Source organism: Acomys minous (assembly GCF_964271855.1).
Source record: "Acomys minous genome assembly, chromosome: 14".
In the NCBI taxonomy this organism is placed as follows: Eukaryota; Metazoa; Chordata; class Mammalia; order Rodentia; family Muridae; genus Acomys; species Acomys minous.
In genome coordinates this window covers 79,487,110-79,508,609 of record NC_140496.1, presented here as the reverse complement: position 1 = coordinate 79,508,609, position 21,500 = coordinate 79,487,110, and the positions used below count along the sequence as shown (strand labels likewise).

The window sequence follows — 21,500 nt, the reverse complement described above, 5'->3', positions numbered from 1 at the left end:
GCATTATGTACTTGTTTTTAATAGCTGAGTAGTATCCCATTGTATAAATGTACCACATTTCTTTATCCATTCATCACCTGAAGGATATCTTGCTTGTTTCCAGTTTCTGGCTATTATGAATAAAGCTGCTATGAACATAGTTGGATGCCCTTGTGGTATGGAGGAATATCTTTTGGGTGTATGCCCAGGAATGGTACAACTGGGTCTTTAGGTAAATCTATTCCCAATTTTCTGGAAGGATGGAGATAGCTGGAGGGGTCAAAGATACCACAAGAAAACCTACAGAGTAAACTAGCCTGGGCCCATGGGGGGGGGGCTCACAGAGACTGAACCATCAATCAAAGAGCAGACATGGGCTGAACCTAGACCCCCTACACAAATATAGCAGATAGGCAGCTTGCTCAACATGTGGGTCCCCTAACAATGGGAGTAGGAGCTGTCTCTGACTCTCTTGCCTGCTTTTGGATCCCTTTCGCCTACGCTGGCTGCCTTGTCTGGCATCAGTGGTAGAGGATGTGCTTAGTCCTGCTGTAACTGAGATGCCAGAGTGGGTTAATATGCCTTGCCAAGGATTTTACCAGAGGAATAGCTCTGCGGCTGCGTAGACTGATTGTTTCCCCTCAATACTCTATACTCTCCTTACTCATGGAGTGAGAAAAACATACAATTATTCTGACTTAAAAAGAAGGGCCCAGGGGTCCTGCTCAAACTCTGGCACCAGCCAAGAACAATACATGCAGTAAACTTTAAACCCCTACCCAGATCTTGCCAATGGACAGGACATTCTCCACAGCTGAGTGGAGAGTGGGGTCTGACTTTCACACGAACTCTGGTGCCTCATATTTGACCACATCCCCTGGATGGGGAGACCTGGTGGCACTCAGAGGAAGGATAGCAGGCTACCAAAAAGAGACTTGATACCCTGTGAGCATATACAGGGGAAGGAGGTCCCCTTCAGTCACAGTCTTAGGGGTGGGAAGTAGGGGGAAAGCGGGAGGGAGGGAGGAATGGGAGGATACAAGGGATGGGATAACAATTGAGATGTAATATGAATAAATTAATAAAATATATTTTAAAAAGAAAAAAGAAGAAGAAGAGGCAGGTGCAATGGCACACATCTGTAATCTCAGCACTCAGGGAGGCAGAGACAGGAGGATCTCTGAGAGTTCAAGGCTAGCCTGGTCTACAAAGCGAGTCCAGGACAGTGAGGGCTACATGGAGAAACCCTTTCGCGGAAAACACACACACACACACACACACACACACACAAATGAAAAAAATAAACAGGCAAAAAGAAACAAAGCAAAACCAAAAACGAAGAAAGAAAGAAAGCTAGGCTGTGAGTGTGGCTCAACAGCAAAGTGCTTCCTTAGCGTCTACAGGATTCTGTGCTTGATTCTAAGCACCTCCTTTTAATACACCCTCTCCCCCCAAAGACTGTGTTCTGCTGAAAGCCCCTCTGTGTATATACATCGAAATATCTCCCTAAAATCATTAAGGAATACAAAGTGTTTGCTTTCTCTGTCATTTGTGTGCCTTTCACTTCTAGTTACCAGAAAATATAACCGAAGCTGTCTTAATCCAAAAGTCAATTTACAGATTCGTGTATGAAAACACCCGAGGTGGGAACTGTTTCAGTATTAACTGAGTCCAACGTGCACCAGGGCAGGCGTGGATTTAGCTGGTCTCCGACACCCAGGTTTGTTTCCCTGAACAGAAGTGCTGTCTTCAACTCTCCTACACTGCACTTCAACTAATCAGAGCCCCCACAGAGCCCCAAACAAGACTTGCGTAAGCAGGGCCCCCATGCATCCAGAAATGTCATCTTTTGACTCTGAATGACTAAGCTAGATCACATACTAATCCTAACTTCCAAGAGAACATCCGCACTACCTTTGGCTAGACTTGAGTAGGTGCTCGCCAGCCCCAACAAGTCTGAGCAGTGACCCATGTCACTTAAAGCAAGTGAGATATGCACCTTGTGAGATGGTGACTGATCCTCTAAGTACGTATCGTGTCCATAGAAATATCCTTTACAAGTTACCATTGGTGGACTGCTCTGCCTTCCTATGGCCCAACAGTGTATTTGGAAAACACCTTCCATTAAGGCTTTTGCCCACCCTCGTCTTGAATCTAAAATGCCTCTTCATCTGCTTTTGTCCTTACACTGGTCTTCTAGGATGGGGACTAGAGAGCAGAGGAAAGCCTGCACGCGGCCCTATCCCGTGCGGGGCACCAGCACCTGTGGTGTAGCTCGGCTCCGCCCTGACTCCCTCCCGCAGCTCCCAAGGCGGTAGGGAACCGGGTCCGGGCTCGCGCCTCCTCCTGCTCCGGCGGGCGCGCGCGGGCTGCGGGCACCCGGGAGACTGTGCGGCTGTGTGGGCCAAGGGCCGATCCGAGTGCGCGCGCCAGAGCCGGGCTGCCCCGCCCCGCCCCGCCCCGCCCCTCCCCACCCTGAGCTCCTGGACCACTCGCCCTGCGAGCCCCGCCCCGGGCGCCCAGCCCACTCGGCCAGCAAGCGGATGCTCCAGGAGGCCGCCGCTGCGGTGGCCTCGCAGCAGTAGCGCAGAGAAGCGGAGGACTTGGAGGCAGAATGCCGGAGCTCCACAGCCCGAGGTAATCTCTAGGATGGCGGGCAGGTCCTCACCTAGGAGCCCAACCCTGGCCACTTGAAATGCGGACTCCAGAAATGGCAGCGCGACCATCTCAAGTTTCTAGTGCCTGGAAACGAAGGATCTTGAGAGCTACACTCCTTGAATTTATATGCAGCCTCCCCCTTTCTTGTTTGAAATACGTTGATTTAAACAATGCAAAGACACCACCCCACCCCCCCGAGTCACTGTCGGTTTGTAAATATAATCCTGAAAGTTTTTGTTTTGTTTGTTTTTGCATGGTGTGGTTCGTTGCTTTTGCGTATTTATTAACCTGTTAACTCGGACTAGTCGAAAACTGTCATTTGAAATATTCTTCGAGGAACACGGGCAAGTTTCGATAGTGCTTTCAGACATCTGGTATTTATCAGCTTAGTTAGCATTCGTATTCCCTGAAGAGGTCCCAGAGCTGGTCCCTTGGAAATGGGTCTTCCATGTGTCACTCTTGCCCTCTAGTGCCTCACCCGCTTGGTGGCAGTCTGATGGCTAATATTAATAAGATGTTACATAACAAGAGGGTACTGGCCAGGGCTGGCCTCACTGCCACTTGGAAAGGCAGAAAGCCCAACCGAAAGGCTGCACCTGCTCCTATTTCGATTTTTTTTCTTTTTTTTTTGGTCTGTCCATTGAAACTTTCCCCCGCATATTTCCAACTCTGAACTTTAATTCCAGGTAAGTACATCTGTTTGTTTATACTTTGTATTGACCGTTCACTCCGAGGGGCTTTCAGTAAGAGAGAACTTTATTTTCATCCCTTCAAGAATCTCTGCCCTGAGCGCAGAGATTTTATTTTATTAACTAAGATAATGAACTTGTAAGGTACTTCATCATTTAAAGATTCTTTTAAAGTTTCACTTTCTTTAGGTTAAAGAATGAAGGAGGTGACCCTCTGAGTTGGTTAAGATGTGTACTAACAAATTCATTGTGCAGTAGTAGCACAGTTGATACACTGTATGTCTTTTGGGTGGTTTGAGTTTTGGAATAACATTAAAGACTTAAAATCTAATCACCAGTTTTTCATGCAGTAACAGTGCTTCATATTTGATGCAGTTTAAAACATTGTTTAAAATGATATGATAGAGACATTAGCTATAAGTTGAAGTAAATAATTAGCCTAACTATTGAATAAAGAAGCCTTAAATTAATAGAAAATAGATGTGTTCTTCCATTTACTATAGCTGCTTTGTGGGAGGGAAGGGGGAAAACTAACTTACATTCTCAGGAGCTTAGTCTAATCACTTCTCAACTAGTTTTTTTTTTTCAATATATGGGCACTATTTTAGGCCTGAGGCACATTTAATACACATTTAATAATAAAGGTATTTTAATAAACACATTAGGAAATAGCAACAACAGATGAGTTCTTGATGTTAGGTTAAGGCACAAATTAAAACAGGGAGTCGAGATGGAACAAGCTCAGGTCCATGATTTTTTCCTTTTGTCCATGAAAAATCCTCTAAGATAAGCTATGGACCCACGCTGCTCGTGAGAGGAGGAGGATGAGAGGAAAGTTTAAATATTCAGCTGAAAAGATTTCTTTTACTTCAGCCACAATTCCTTGTCAGTTTTGCATTTGGGGAGATTCCAACTGTAAATAGACATATGAGAAAGCTGATCTTTAAGATGTTTCTGAGGAAATCCACGCCCTGCACTGGCAGAGGCTTCCTCCTGCGTTTGCTACCTAGCGCTGTGTCTGTACTCTGTAGTGCTGTCTTTGTCCCCTCTGGGCTGTTGAAGGTAAAGCAGAAGGCTTAATTCTTCCTGGAAGCCAATGCCACTCATACTGGGCACTGGAGTTGGCTGTTTTCTCTGCTTACTAACATGTTTGAGATTGAATGAGATTTCTATCTCTTCATAGAGAATTTTTGTTACAGTTCGGTTTGGTTCAGGTCTAGTATGTCTTCTTTTGGAATACCTTTTCTTGTGGGAAAAAAAATCTTATTTCTGAAAGTTCCAGCAAATGAGAGATTTGCTTTTTTGTTGTAATTGGGAGATTTAATGAAGATGCCCCTGGGGAGCTACAGTTGAAATATTCAGTGACTGAACTTTATTTCAAAACTTTAAAGTCATAAAGAGATCATGATTGCTTTATTTGGGCTCAAGAGACCCAATTGTATGGATTCCTTTATCGTGGCTAAGGTTTCAGCTAACCTTTGGTGATTATGACCAGCTTCTAAGCTGAAAAGTATATTTGCGGGGGTTATTTTCAAAGGAAACTACTTAAATACACATGTTTATGGTTTGTCTGTACTTATATGAGAACAAAGAACTAGACTTAAGAATAGCTACACTATTCCCAGCTGCTTGGCTACTGAGGCAGCAAGGGTGCTTTCATTTCCCCCAGAATATGGTCACTGGAAAGAAGGGGACCTCTGAAGGCTGGTATAGATAGAGGGTGCTGCTGAGCCAGAATAATACCAGCTGTGATATACAGATCATTAATGTGAACCATACTAAAAAAAAATTGTATGATTTTAGTTCCTCTTACAGTTATAGGAAATAATTAAACTATAGCTTCTACCTTTTTAGAAAAATCTATTCAAGTGACATGCCTGGTTATCATAGGGAGTGGTTTATACTTTTCTGAAATTTTATTTTTATTTTATTTTGTGTGTATGAGTTTTTTTCCCCTGTATGTATGTATTTGAGCAATTTATACCCTCTGTGCCTGTGAAAGTCAGAGGAGGGCATCAGCTCACCCGGAACTGGAAGTACAGATGGGTGTGAGCTACCACGTGGGTGCTGGGAACTGAGCCTGGATCCTCTGCAAGAGCAGCAAGTGCTCTTAACCACTGAGCCGTTTCTCCATCCCTGGTTTATACTTTTACCTTATTCTAAATCTTTCGAACAGTTTCATGGAAGCTATATGGCTAGGAAAAAAAGTTCATCGCTGTTGTGACTAATACTCATAACACAGAAATTTCTCATTTCTAAAATTACCGAGAGCTGTAACTATTGAGTACCTGTTGCTAAAAACCAGAGTTTAAGCAGCCAGCATCATAGACCTTGGTTACAACCCTTACTTGTCTCAGTTGTACCAAGTTCTGGTTCTTTAATTACAGTGCTTGTAAAAGTTAAAGTAGACTAGATTCCAGGCCTGGATCTGACCTTGCTAGCTCTGGGGTTGGTTTTGTCACCCTTGTGATGATCTCAAAGCCTTCTTCCCTGGTCTTTTGTCCAGAACTGTAGAAATCCTGATGATGAGCCATAAGTGAGAAACTCAAATCTTAACTTGTTGGAGAGTTATTTTCTAGAGCTGTCAGCTGTTAAAATAACAGCTCTAGTCATTTACCTTATACTATCACTATTGACACACTCCACATATACAATTTCATGAAACTTGTTTCAACTAGGTATTATTCCCACTTTAAATGAGGAAACTGAGGCACTAAGAGATTAACTATATATGATTACACCCCTGGACAGCAATGGAGCTGGAATTCAGTTCAAATCAAGCTTCAAATGCACATGGCAGTAGCCACTACTCAATTCTGTCAACATCTATGCCATCAAATATGCATGCTTGATAAGGCTCTCTCTATAATGTAAACAATTTTGGTACTTCCCCAGGATTCTGCTCTAGAATAGGAAATAGGGTATTTGTAAGTTATGGTTTAGAAGGCTATTTGCCTAGCATAGATGCTGTACCAGACATAAAGCAGTGCCCAGGATAATTATATGTAGCATGCTCCTTAAGGAAATGTGGATGGGTAAGATTAGTTTCTACTCTGAGTGCTTAGATGTTACTTATTCTAAAAGATGCCCACAGAAAAAGAGGAAACTAATATGACCTCCTCATGGATGGATTTCTAGACTTGTGGCATGAGACCAGTACCTTCACCCTGGTCAGAATTCCCTACCATCTTCCCTAGTCTTCAGTTTCCTACTTTGGACCCATTTTCTCTCTGTGGGTTGGCCATCTTTCCTTTTCTGCCTTATGTAATCTGTCTAAAGCAAACCCCACCATCCTACGGTCAACTATGTGATATGGACACACTGTGTCTTGTGAGAAATATACAAATTACACTCTCTGTTTCTCAGAGATGTTATGAGCAGATTAAAGCCTTCAGGCTGAATTGTGCCTGCTGTTATGTACGTACTCTAGCTCAACCTAAGAAATAATAGGCAGACATTCTGCCACTTCAGCCTTACACACAGGGACAACAGGCAGCAAACAGTAATGGAATTATTTTTCTCCTTTGCTTTGCTAGATGGCACAACACTGGATGAAATGAACTAACTGCAATCTCCCCTTCATGACTTTTAAATACAAAGAGGATGGGAACATTACAGCCATCATTTTCTTTTTAATTTACTGTACAAAGCTAATGACCCCAACTGTGGCTTTTCTCACATTCATTTTTAAAGTCCCTGTGCCAGAGATAGAGCATGTTCTTGGTAGTGCTCCACGGAATCCAGTTTCTTGCGCGCCTACCACAGCAGGGTTCAATTAACATGACACAATTTCACACATTATTTCCCAGAGAAAAGCATGTTCTTTGTCAATTTTTAATACTGCTAAATTACTTTTAGCATAGTCAAGAAAATTATTTGAAGGCTCCAAATGCATTTTTCAACTCTTATATATAATGAATTTGAGAAAGAAGAATATTGTTTAGATTCCCATGTCTTTCAACTGTGTTAGAACCTCTGGCTCCTTAGTTATTAAGAGTCATTTTCCAGATGGCTGCCTGTTTTCCATTTTACCTTGCCAATTTCAATTGATTTTTACTCCATTTAAAATAGATATTTTCTTGGTGATGGCAGGTGTCAGTGGAAGCCAAGAGAGCTCACCTTGGTAAACTGGTTCTTCTTCTTACAGATACTATAGGACCTTACCGATTGTTTGTTCGTATATATTTGGTTCCTCCCTATGTGTATGGAATGGCTTGTGATTCTAAAAATAATTGCCCCTTCACTTTTTCTTAATGAAAAATAATTAGATAATGTCTAATGTTTTCTTGGTATAATATCTTTTTTTAAACAGGTACATCCAAAGAGTCTCTAGCCACACTAAACTCTGCAAAACTTCAGAGTGTGAAAAATAGAATCCAACTAAGAGCCAGTGAGAGTCACATTCTGTACATTCTGATTTATGGCTCTGGTCAAGATGGTCACTGCTGTTCTCAATGTTTATATTATTGACCTGACTGTTTGAGGCCAGTGTGATTGATGGCTTGACTTGAGTAGTGCCCTACTTTGTGAATGAGCTGCTATTTATAAAACCGAGTAAAGGTCCCTTTTCACCCATTGAACAGGTATTCAATGGGATGTTATTCTCTTAAGAAGAGTTTTTGAGGTCACTGAAAACAAAGTGAACTATGCAAGTACTCACACGTGCCTCTCCATCTATGGAAAAACACTACACAGAACATCACAAGACTACAAGACATGGGACATGCCTCAAAAATAGGCAGGGCAATGGGAAGATGTTTCAGAGAGAGGATCGCAGACCTGGGATTCACAGGTGACCTCTATGAGCTAAGATGTTTATACTTAGAATTAAGATACAGCAGTTGAAACAGAGAAAAACTTCCAGGTGTAGTTAATGAAAAGATCCTGAGACAAGTAAATGGACTCTTTGGGAGAATGAGAGAAAACCCACCACCTGAGCGAGCACTGCAGGTCAGGGTAGGGTGTTAACCATGCAGAGCCTTGGAGCTGTGCATAGGAATTTGAATTTGAATTAGTAAGTTGTAAGCATCCCGTGATAAAAATTCTAGCTCTAAAAAACAAATCCGAGTTCTGCTTTAACGTCACATCAAAGAAAGGTAGTGGGGTTAGTGGGTAACATGTCTGCCGGGCTCTGTGTGTAACGGTTTCGTGCACAATAGCTGCATATGTAACATCTCCTGGCTGAGGAGAGATGCCCCTGAATGGAGTGAGTTTGGGGAAATAGAATTGGGAAGGTGTGCACTCATTTACATATGCCAGGCTGAAATGAAGCACCGTCGGGCATGAGCTATTAAGTGCTGTGTGGTGATGAAGAGGGTTTAGGCTGTAGTGGAGCAAATTTGCCTTTTAGAGGGAAACTTAAGACTCTGTACTTACAGGGAAAGGAAAAAGCAGGATGTTGTAAAGAGTGAGACGATCCTTAAGACAGGAAGTAAATAGCACTAAACTGCTTCAGGAAGTCCCTGAAATTGGCCGGATTCACTAGAATTATTCACTCTCTCGGGAGTATATAAACAATAAAGACTTCAGAGAGGCACTCTCAAAGAAGACAGATTTCAAAGAAGTCTCTCAGACAAGGCCATAGCCCCTTGGAAGGAGCAGAGGCCAGGGAAACAGCCTAGAAGAAGCAAAGACTAGCTGAGTGGCCTGGAAGAGACTTAGAAAAACTGAGCTACGTGGAATGGACCCTCGGCAACCTGTAGGCTGCCTTCAGGCTGTGCAGTGTGGTCCAGGCTGCCAGCCTTGCTCATCCGTCACCCATGTTGGGGTGTGTTTTGGTGATACAGCTGTCTTTGAGTGACTTTTTGCCCTATAAGTAACCCCACATGCCTGTTCATGTGAGTAACCACAGTAAAATTCAGTGGCTCATGACGTTGGACTTTGGTGGTCTCTATACTGTGTCATCAGTTTCCTATTTGGGGTAAGTAGACATTTGTTCGTATCTCCCCAGGAAAAGACATCTCACACAATATAGACACACGATTTTGAATAAGTTGTTCCCTTTTTCTGATGATTCTGTTGGAACCGACTGGCCACACAGTTGATGTGACTTGTCATTGTCATTTTATCAAGTTGCTAGCTGATTTGAAGAACTGGAGCTTAAGCTACGGCTATCTGGGGTTCAAATAAGCTTTTGGGATTTATTAGAGCATAGATGGTAATAAAAAAAAACAGGGAATACGCGACTCATCTAAGGAAAGAGAGAGGGTAGGAAGAAGCCATGGGTCTGGTATCGTCTCTGACTGAACTGCTTCCTTTGCTTGGAAGCACATGTGATTGTTCATGGGTTGTGATCTGTGCACCCCACAACTCCACTCAAGGTGAAATGTGTATAGCTGTCCTTTGTGGGTTGTTCAGTGTAATTTCATTGCCAGATGTTTCTCTCATGGTTCATTTCTGTAACAATCTCCATCATAATTAACAGAGTGGTTATGTTCATTCTTTCTCCGTGTCAGGTGCTATTCTAAGAGTTTAATGATTTACACCCCGGCTTCTTCACTCCTAGGTTGTGATGTCAAATGAGACTGAGGTAACAGGATGTGGAGTTGTGAAGAGTTCAACAATAGTCAGCGGTTTCTAAATGTTCAGTGGCTACAGGTTAGCTCATGGTCAAAAGTGATGAAGCTGAGGTGTGTCTGGTTGTGCTAGCCCAGGCTGGACCACAGAGCCTCGGTGCAGCCTTGGTTCTGAACAAGCAGCAGGCAGTGCCAGCATGGTGACGATGATGAAGCCTACTGAAAATGCATCTGCTCAAGTGTGAGAGCATACACAAAAAGTTTTTCACTCGTTTTTTCGTTTTCTTTTCCTTCTTTTTTTTTGTATTTTTTTTTCTTAGATTTTGAGTATTTTCTTTATTCACTTTCCATCCTGGTCATAGCCCCATTCCTCCTCTCCTCCCATTTCCTCTTAAGTTCAAATGCTTAATTATAGAAAACAGACTAAATATTTTCCTGCCGATGTTCCTTAGCATATAACTATCAAGTTAGTATTTCTTTGTGTTTTATTATTATAGAATGCTGAATTTTTTAAATTGCTGTTTGAGTCACTGACTTGAGCTTCATAAAAAAAAATTGTTAAATTAATTTTGGCTTAAGAATAGAACATAATTCCCAACAATTTCTGAAATGGCTCTAAATATACCTCTGGCATTTTGTTGCTATGTATTTATGCAAAGCAGTGTTCTCAGCATTGATGATCATAAAAATCAAAGTATTAATCCATGCTGAAAAGCTGAAGATGTTGCGCATCCTGCACACCAAATATTCAGCAATGCTTAATTCTTTGTATAAAAATAAATGAGCACATCAATTTCATTACTATGCAAATTTACTTTGACCTTTAACAAATTATAAAATTATATATATATCACAAAACTTTTTTTATTAATGTATGATTTGTCAGCAATAAATGTTGAATTTATATATCTAGTTTATATACCCATATACCCAGGGTCACATAAAAGTTTCTTGAATGAAAAATGGTTATGAGAGAAAAAGTTTAAGAAGTCTTGTTTAATGCCTCTGTCATTCAAAATCCTAAGGTATAAAGCGCCTGAGAGAGGTAAAGCTGAGTCGTTTATGCTCGTTGCTTCTCTAGTCACGATAGCTGAGGAATGTAATCAGTCTAAATGTGCGCTATGTACACACAATGGAATTTTATTCCCCTGTTTAAAAAAAAAAAACCTGAAATATCAAGAAACCAAAGAGAACTGGAAAACATTACATTAAGTGATATGAGCAAGGCTCAGAAACAGTATGTTCTCTCCCATAGGTTGAGTGTCACCTCCAACTCTTCAGTATGTGCACGTAGTTAGGGAGGAACAGGTGTGGGCAATGGTCAGAAATTGAAACTGGACCATGAGACTGGAGAAAACGGGGCTTTAAAGGGAGATAACAGAACAAAAGCGAAGAGAAGCACTGGGGACAAAGAGGGCAGCAGGATGTGGGGGTGGCAGGTGGACCAAGGACGGCTGCCACAGGGGAACCAAGCAAAACGAAATACCTATGGAAGTGCCGTATGAAAACTTGTTGCAGGGTAAGTTAATTTAAAAAAAATAATAATACGAAAGATGAAAAATGAACTCTAGGATATAGCAACCATGGTAACACTGTTTCCTTGTGAGCGAGCTACAGCTAAAGAGTGACTCCTCCGTGCCCGTGTCCCTAGCAGGGGAGGGAAGGTGACGTTGCTGCAGTCTCCTTAGTGCACACATGCAGCTCATCCTATGCTGGTTGTGGCATCTTCTGCCAGTCGCGAAGTCTCTAAAGAGTCAGCACAGGGTCTGCTTTGGCCAATTGCTCTTAAGGTCTGTGAGGCTAGTGTTCCATCTGTCTGGGTGGTACTTCCTTCAGCGTGGCCGACAGGAGGACCTGCGAAGTGGTTCTGCAGAACTGGGCCAACTTTCCTGTACCAGTACTTATTCACAATGATGTCTACATAGTTCATTTTCAAAACTTGATATACTTATTTTTATGTCATCCAGCTTTCTTTCCTCATCCTAAAATTACTGGGAAGCATAATTTCTCACAGCCATAAATGCCGCAGTGCTGATGGACCCTGGCAATGCTGGGCCAATGTGCTGTTCCTCTAGTTATCATAAGACTCCAGAATAGAAAATGTCTTAATTTTTAAAAATGTATTTGGGAGAGCAGTTCAAAAATACAGATACATTGTAAAAAGTGTTTGCCTGTTGATCTTGTTTTTTTTTTTTTTAAGAGTTTTCTGTAAAAAAAAAAAAGTATCGGAGATAACAAAAACCCTTCACCCTTGGGACTGTCAATCTAACAAGGAACAGGCACGTTGAGCAAATACTTTTGCTAACAATATTTTATAAAGATTCAGAATGAGGGTTCATATGGGGATGATTTGACCTCAAGGGAGAAAAGGATAGAGCTGGGGTTCTTCTTAAGAACTGGGTTTGTGCCGGGCGTGGTGGCACACGCCTTTAATCCCAGCACTCGGGAGGCAGAGGCAGGTGGATCGCTGTGAGTTCGAGGCCAGCCTGGTCTACAAAGTGAGTCTAGGACAGTCAAGGCTACACAGAGAAACCCTGTCTCGGAAAAAACAAAAACAAAACAAAACAAAAAACAAACAAACAAACAAACCCAAAGAACTGGGTTTGTGCTGCTTGTTAAGATTTTACACATTTTCTTGAAGGTCTGTCCTGAGTCAACTACTTTATAGAGCGCACTGGTCTTGTTGGTGCTGTCATACAGCAGTTACTCGGCCTGTTGACCTCCGAAATGAATACTTTCCTTCAGATTCTCTAAGCTTGTGCTTCGATTCCCGGCAGACACCTTTAGCGTTTACTCCCCAAGTCTGCTGCACCCTCGCCCCAACCATAACTTCTGTTTTCTTCCCAGGGGTTTCTTTTCCGTTCTCCCTGACAGCCACCTTGGTCTGGACTCACATTGCTTCCCACAGGGTCACTGCAGCAGCCCCTTAGCCAGCTTGTCCTGACTCTCCAAAGTCTTCGCTCTGTTCTGTGTGGCCTGGACAGCCTGTCCTTTCACCATTGTGTATCCGCTGTGTCTTAGTTAGGGACTTATTGCTGTGAACAGACACACCACGCCCACAGCAACTCTTACAAAGAACAACGTTTCTATGGGACTGGCTTACAGTTCGGAGCTCTAGTCCATTATGTCATCGTGGCGGGAAACATGGTGGCATGCAGGCAGACATGGCGCTGGAGAGGTCGCTGACTGAGAGTTCTACATCTGGACCTGCAGGCAGCAGGAAGAGAATGTCACTAGACCTGGCTTGAGCTGCTGAGATCTCAAAGCCTGTCCTCCTAGTGGCACACTCCCGCCAACAAAGCCACACCCACTCCGACAAGGCAGCACCTCCTAACAGTGCTACTCCCTATAGCCTCCGGGGGCCATTTTTATTCAAACCACCGCACACTGCCACGTGAATTGCTTGTGCATTATATTTTCTGTTGACTTTCTATTCAAATATGTCTAATGATCTTTCAGCATTGAAAAGCATTCATTAATCAGCTATAGTTTTCCAATGAACTATTACTTCCAATTTTATTGCCATACATAGTGGCAAAGGCCATGTAATTGGTTTAGTCTCGCTTTTGGGCAGATACATTGTAATCACTAGATTTCTTATGTCCAGCCAGAGGTTTTCCTGACAAGCTTCTCCCATCTTCATATCTATACCTTCACCACTGCCCTGGGTGTTTCTTAGGTGCTGTGGCTCTTGGGAACTGTCAGTGACTTTCTCACATCTTATTAATATGACATAGGGTTGGCGGTTTTTATCATAGATTAAAACTTACCATGTGTGACATGGTGTTACCTATTGTTTCACAGGCCTCATTGCTGTCAATGAATCCATCTTTATAGATTCCAGGACTGTTCCTAATTTCAGTTCTGCGCTGTCTTCGGTATTGACCACAACACTAATCTCAAATTAGTTTTTCAGTAATTACCTCATGGGTGATTACAGAACGATTTCTTGGTGGGATTGTGTGTGTGTGTGTGTATGTGTGTGTGTAAAGATGTATATCTACCATAGATAATTATGTAGGATTTATCACATGCTAGCTAGTGTGTTATGATTGCACTTACTCTATATTCAATAAAGCAGACATCAAATCCAGCAATTTTTAGCAACTATAATCATTAATAGTCATGGGTAACCTTAAAAGATGTATTATGGCATTAACATAAAGTAGAAGTGACTAATAAACCTACAGGCATAATGAGCCATTGAATTCAATAAATTACACCAACAGTCACTGAGCTTATTCTATGCTGGGCACAGGGGTGCAATGATAGATAAATGAGGTTTTAATTCTCCCTTCTTAGAGCTCCCATCCTAACAGGAAGGATGATTTAAAACAAAATCTTAATTATTATGGTAGCAAGTACAAGGGAAAGGACTTTTTCATGACCATGTGTTAACTACTAGATTCTTACAAGTTGGAAAAGACAGAAAATTTGGCAAGAGAATTGTGTGGGTTGGTTTTCCTGTGCTTACCTGCCCTAGGGATGCCTCATCCATGACAGACTCAGAGGTTGGTATCCTTGCCTTTGCCTGCTCCTACAGCACCATGCCCTGAAAGTGGGGGAACACCATCAATTAAGTCCATACTGGGGTTTTCACAACTATAACAAGAAGAAGGGAAGAGCAAGTGATTATTTATGAGTCCACAGTAAGACTAAAGTTGGCCACGGGCAATGAGGCATGGTAATTAATGCCTATCATTTCAGCACTGGATGGGCTGAGGCAGGAGAATAGAGAGTTCCAGAACAACCTGGGTACATAGTGAGTTCCCATTTTCAAAAACAATAATGGCTTTCAGAAAGCAGGAGAATTATTATATATTTGTGTTAAGCTAAATCCTTCCCTTCGAAATATAAAGTAGGATAGCCTTTGGTATCTGAAGGATATTTAGGGAACTTTATGGAAAAGAAAAGACTTTGGCATTTTATATCTGCTAAATCCAGGGAAACAGAGCCCTGTCATTGCACTTCAGGATTTGCCACTCCCTATGATTTGCTTTAGCACTGTCTAGTCAGTCAGTTATTTTTGAAAACTTTTATCTTATTTTCTACTTTTCATTCATGACTTTTGTCTAATATTGTACTTACTCCTACATATATAACATTTTCTAAAGCTTAAATGTCTGTTCAAATTACTCTCCTTTCAGCTTCTGCCCAAGCCTTCATCACTGGGCACTCCACGACTATGCTCCACTTGCCATGGCCTCATTCCTCTCATATCGTTATAGCCACTTGGCTGTAACCCACAATCACACATTAACATTCTAGTCACTGTCTACTCTTCAAATTTAGATGCTTTTTACAAAATTTAATACTTTGAACAAGTGTATATTTTAAGTCAGAAAAATAGCTACCCCATAAATATTTGAATGAATGACACAGATACCCTAATTGTCTAGGTAATAAACTACAGTATGTAATTTATAAATTACATCTTGTACTTATATTCAAAAATGTATTATTCATAAATATATGTGCATATATGCATAATAAACATGTTATTCAAATTCTAATTTGCTAATTATTTTATGGGAAAATATTACAGAATTTTAACCCTGTGATTCTTAGTGATTATTTACTCTGGCTTCATTATCGTAGATTAAAATTACAGGATGGAAAGACTGTGATTAAGAAATAGGGGAGTAGCCCTAAATGCACGAAAACAATCAAATTTAGGGTGTCCCACCCAAAGCTGTCAGTGAGCACACCATGAGGACAATGACAAGACTTCCCTTACACATTTCATATTCCTCACGGAGTGGCAGGACCTCAAGGCCCTACCAAGTGTGTGCTCGAAAAATATCTATGCTTCTCTGTTTACTTTTCAAAGTAGGTGAATTTTCAGAGGTTACTAAGACTTGAAATTATTGGAAAATGTAGCATTTCATAGCGTCCCAACTGTTTTCATTACAATTTTGTCACACGTTTATAGTGCTCTTGATGTAATTACTGAGGTCAAAAGGTAGAAACCAATCACACTGAAACGTCTGGGCACAGCTGCTGTAGTGCGCATGCCTGCTGCAGGCCATCTCATGGGCAGAGCTGCTGTAGTGCGCATGCCTGCTGCAGGCCATGTCACGGGCAGAGCTGCTGTAGTGCGCATGCCTGCTGCAGGCCGTCTCACTCCAGACCTGAAGAAGCCCTCATGAGAAAGAAGCCTTCCATTCCTCACAGTAATTTCTCCACATACCTGCTAAAATGTTTTAAAGCTGTAATCTAAAATAACCAACTGGGTTGCGGGGCCATCTTTGCATGTAGAAAGGATTTTTTTCTACTGCAAGCAACTATTTTAGAATAATTTCTCAAATGAATTAGAAATATATGTACAATAAGAATTTCGTTATATTAAGAAATTTCTGGGAAAGAATAAAGCCACTGTTATAATTTTGACACTTAACATATTTTGTAAACCCTTGGCGCATGTCACTCAAAATGCACAGTTTGAATATACACTACAAGATGTGTGTCTGCACGGCAGGAGCTACCACAGGCGCTTTCACTCTTACATCTTGGTTACTGACAGAATTGGATGTAAAGCTTGGGGAACCCAGATCCTTGTCAGCCCAGTCCTGTGTGCTGTTAGGGACAGTGATTCTGAATTGAGTGGAGCCGCCTTCCTCGCTCTATCGGTCACACATCCTCCTCCACAACTGTAGGAAGAGAGATTTTTCTAGAGTAACTTACCCCACCTGATCTGCTCATGATCTACCATGTTGGGTAACCAACATGGGAAGAACTCACTCATTTTGATGCCGAAGACATCGTGTTTTATACTCTGTCCTATTTTGTTCTGTTTTTCAGAGCGTGTTTTCTGTGAGGCCAGATCGCGTGATCCAGATGCGCTGCGATGGTGACATAAACTGTTGACTGAGGCTAGGAGCGTGGCTGAAACTCCATCATTCCTCCTGGTTTTTTTTTTCTTTCTTTCTTTTTCTTTTTCTTTTTGTAACGGTGCTTCTGTTGGAATAGTCGAAGAAGTCCATCCAGCATGAGTTTTATCATGAAACTTCACAGACACTTTCAAAGAACACTGATTCTGCTTGCCACTTTTTGTATGGTGAGCATTGTCATTTCTGCCTACTACCTGTACAGTGGCTACAAACAGGAAAGTGAGCTCTCTGGGAGGGCTTCCGAAGTGGACTGTGGTGACCTCCAGCACGTGCCGTCCAGGCTGATGGAAGTGAAGAAGGCCGCGCTTTCTGATGCTGCGAGGACAGACCCCACAGTCCTGGTGTTCGTGGAGAGCCAGTACTCATCCCTTGGCCAAGACATCATTATGATGCTGGAATCCATTCGGTTCCATTATCACACTGAAATCGCTCCTGGAAAAGGAGACCTCCCAGCGCTCACAGACAATGTGAAAGGCAAATACGTTCTCATTATATATGAGAATATTTTAAAGTATATGAACTTGGACTCCTGGAACAGAAGCCTCTTAGATAAATACTGTATAGAGTATGGTGTGGGTATCATTGGATTCCACAAAACCAGTGAGAAAACCCTGCAGAGCTTTCAATTCACAGGCTTCCCCTTTTCCGTAAGTGGAAACCTGGCGGTGAAGGATTGCTGTATTAATCCTCACTCGCCACTCCTCCGTGTGACCAAATCGTCCAAGCTCGACAGGGGCTCTTTACCTGGAACTGACTGGACAGTTTTTCAGATTAACCACTCCACTTACCAGCCAGTAATATTTGCCAAAGTCAAGACTCCAGAAAACCTTTCCCCTCCCATCTCTAAAGGTGCTTTTTATGCCACTATCATACATGACCTGGGGCTTCACGACGGGATCCAGCGAGTTCTTTTTGGCAACAACTTGAACTTTTGGCTGCACAAGCTCATCTTCCTAGACGCCATCTCCTTCCTGTCAGGGAAGAGGCTGGCATTATCCTTGGATAGGTACATCCTTGTGGACATTGATGACATATTTGTTGGGAAAGAAGGGACAAGGATGAACACGAATGATGTGAAGGTAAGGCCCTCTTATCTTAGACTTCCTCAGTCGACATCATACCTGAGATAACCACACTCATCTTTGTAGGAGTGAGTTTTTCAGGACATGGGACTTCTGATTGATCAAGAGAGTCTGGGAGAAACTGGGGTTACTGGTTGCTCTCATCTTATATCACCTAAGTTCCTAATACACTTCTATCTGAATCAGGAAAAATGAAGACTGCACTAAAATATTGAGTGTGGTGAGATCCAGAGATGGTTTTCTCTGTGGGTTGATGACTGCAAAATAGAAATCATTTTTGCTTACTTGCTTTCTAGAAATTAACCATTTAAAAAGCAAAGACATCCATTTAAATGTGAAGCCAGTGAATTTTCTGAAATTACAGATCACAAGGAACAAATTCAGATACTTTTGGAAGTATAAAAATGGGGTTCATTTTACTAGCCATGGAAATTATGACCTGAGTGCAATGGCGGGTTTGTCCGCATGGAAACACATGGGCTTAGCTGGGACACGTCTGGCACTCATGAGAAGCCACTGTGCTGCATGTAAATCACATCCACCCCTCACTGCATAAAACTGCTTCTATTCAATAAGAAAAAAGGAGTATCTAATTAGTTATTTAACAGCAAGAAAGACAAGGTTGAAATTGTCTGCATTTATATTACTCTTCCATTTAAAGCCAGGACTCTATGTCTATTACTTGGTAATGTTGCTTTCTCTCAGAAAGGAGAGACTTTGGATACATAATTTTTTAATTTTTTACAGCTTTTGCCTTCTTATAGAATATCAGGAACTAAAGCAGTTATCAAAAATATTATTTTGAGGAGATAGCTCAGTAGGTAAATGCAAACGACCTAAGTCTAATCCCCTAGACCTTGCTGGTTACAGGAGACATCCAGGTCCTACAGGTTGACCTATGACCTCCATACATGTACACATTAATACACAAGCACAAACTAATACATCGAACTTTGTATAAAGAGATCATCTAGGCAATTGCATCCTCTCTTAAGCCACCAAGTTTCTAACAAATACTATTAATGTTCACAACGTTTAAGTAAGGTATCAGTGCCAGAGGGAAGCTCTTTACTGCAGGAGAGCATAAAAAGTGAGGAAGAAGACACTTCCATATTATGGGTGTGCTTTTAATTAATTAACTAATTAATTATATTTATTAACTTATGTTTAGATTTACATCAAAAGTTTTGCCATTTACTTTTCAAAGTATAGCTAAATTAAAGCTAAACTGGTAGATTAAGCATGTGTTATTATGTATTTATAGACTAAAACAATGTATAATTATTCCAGTTTTCCATTTCCAATCACTTTAAACTGCCAAAAGTATACTGTCAAGGCATTTTATTATTTTTTAATTAATTAAACATTTTTATTTTTTACATATGCATTTATATTATTACACATATATACAATAAACTACCTATAGCAAGAAGAACCAGGAATTATATAAATGATACATTCTTAGTGTTTTGGCTATCGTATTTGACAGCCTTGAAGAAAACATCTTTCCTATTTTGGTGCATCTAAAATTCTGAATGTAAATCAGTCTCCATCACATCTCACCATTATCAACTTTCAACATCTATCTAGACCTAAAAACATCTTAACCCCTAAACAACTAAGCCTCATTGTAAAACTGAGCTACCTGGCCTTCAACTCTGTCTGTTAAGGCATTTTAAAATGTGCCTGGTAAACTTCTGTGTTCCCATGCAACTTCTGTATCACCTAATGTCAGAGAAAAGTGTCTTTTGATCTGGCATGGTAGTGTGTGCCTATGACCACAACACTCCAGGGAACGAGGCAGGAGGATCACAAGTTAGAGGCTGTCCTGGGCTATCCAGACAGACAGTATCTTAAAAAAAAAAGTATAGTACTCTTTGTGCTTTACAGGTTAACTTGTGTTTTAGCAACACAGAAACTAAAGTCTTATTGAGCATATTAAAGAAGAATGTAGCATGAGAATTTTATGAGCTGATCATACTATAGGGGACTACATTTGCTAAGCTCCCTGAGTGTTTTTTAAAATGTTTTCTTAGACTACTAGGTTTTTAAACTCCTTCTAGACTGTGTAAGTCTCAAAACACTCATTGTGGACAGTCATGCAAAGTACATAAATTCATTCATTCTTGTATTAGCTACTGTTCTTGTCGCTGTGACAAAACATCCAACAAAAGAACTTTAGGTAAGGAAAGAAAAGATGATTTTGCCTCATGGTATGGGAGTCAAGCCCATCATGGTGGGGATGACATTGGTGTCAGGAGAGTAAAGGATCAGGTCACAGTGTCTCCACAGCCAGGAACTGGAGAAAGATGGCTTTGTCCTTGTTATTTAGTACTGGAACTTAATTTACAAAACGATGCCCTTCACATGTAGAGTGAGTCCTCCCTCCTCAATGAACTCAATGTATTCATTCACTCTCTCATAGACACACCCAGAGCATTGTCTCATGGGTGATTCTAGATACCGCCAAGTTGAAGATCGATAGCAACCATGACAATTCTGAGAGTATTTTCTTCTAGGTCTTAGGTCTGTATAAGGTTAAGCACTTGGAAGATCATCTATCTGTATACCAGTTGGTGTGCTCCTATCACTTTAAGTACCAGACATACAAATATAATGATAATGCTGATGAACCAGGGCTGGGGAGAGTAAGTACTATCTCAGTCAGCGTTCCTATTGCTATGGGGAAACACCATTACCAAAAGCAACAGGGGAATGAAAAGGCTTGTTTCATCCTATCTTATAGACTGCCATTCAGAGAAATCCTAGCAGGAGCCTGAAAGCAGGAACTGAGGCCTTGGAGGGGTGCTGTTTACTGGCCTGCTCCTTATGGCTTACTAAGCCTGCTTTCTTATAGAACCCAAGACCACCACCTGCCTAGGAGTGGCACTACCCCTAATGGGCTGGAGCCCTCCAATATCAATCACTAATTGAAAAAAATGGACATTTTCCTACAGGCCAATGTGATGGTAGCACTTTCTAAATTGAGAGTTTCTCTTCCCAGATTAATTTATGTCAAGTTGACAATAAACTAGCCAAGATAAGTAGATAGATTGCTTTCAGTACGGTAAGCAGAAGGAGTCACTACGGTCTTCTGTAAAACTTGCTATGGAAAGCACAACAGTACAACACCATTTCTCAGAAACTATTGTATGTGCAGGAAAAGCTTGAAGGCAAAACAAGAATGATGTCATGGCATTAATTCAAACCAAAGATGGAAATTTCCTGAAACTAGGAAATGGAACTAAGAGTAGAGAGAGTGAGAGTAATTTAAAAATTATTCAGGAGATACTAAACAACATAGCAACTGGTTAAATGGAGATGAAACATTACAATCAAGAATTTGAATTCTTACCGTTGGTGAGGAGTTGTAGGAAAGATGAACAGGACAGAGTAAGAGGATGGTAGCAGCAGCCATTCCAGGTCATGATGAAAATTTCAGCTTCATGGAAGTCCATCATCTTTGTTGTTTCTTTTACTTGTTGACCTCTATTTCGGTGGTAGTTTGGAAGAAGGTATCTGATGCTAATACTTTAAGTTTGCTAAAATTATAACTGCATAGAAGTAATTTAATGAACACACATTCTCTACTTAAGGTATAACTATTTGCTCAATTTTACTATGTTGCTGCTTGGTTGGGGTTTTGTTTTTGCTTGTTTGGTGTGTGTGTGTGTGTGTGTGTGTGTG

At 41.3% G+C, this 21,500-nt stretch overlaps 1 protein-coding gene across 2 annotated transcripts in view; it reads left to right on the top strand.

Annotated features, from left to right (window-relative positions):
* The first annotated feature begins 2,509 nt into the window (after positions 1–2,509).
* Positions 2,510–21,500, top strand: part of LOC311583624 (bifunctional heparan sulfate N-deacetylase/N-sulfotransferase 3) — a 153,905-nt gene continuing 134,914 nt past the window's right edge. The window contains exons 1-2 of one of the 2 annotated variants that reach the window (XM_084757386.1): positions 2,510–2,616; positions 16,643–17,810. In XM_084757386.1, the coding sequence (XP_084613512.1) occupies positions 16,830–17,810 (981 nt within the window). In that variant the 5' untranslated portion in view covers positions 2,510–2,616; positions 16,643–16,829. Of the gene's footprint in view, positions 2,617–3,277; positions 3,324–16,642; positions 17,811–21,500 lie in introns of those variants that run through there. The other variant, XM_084757387.1, reaches the window with a different exon arrangement.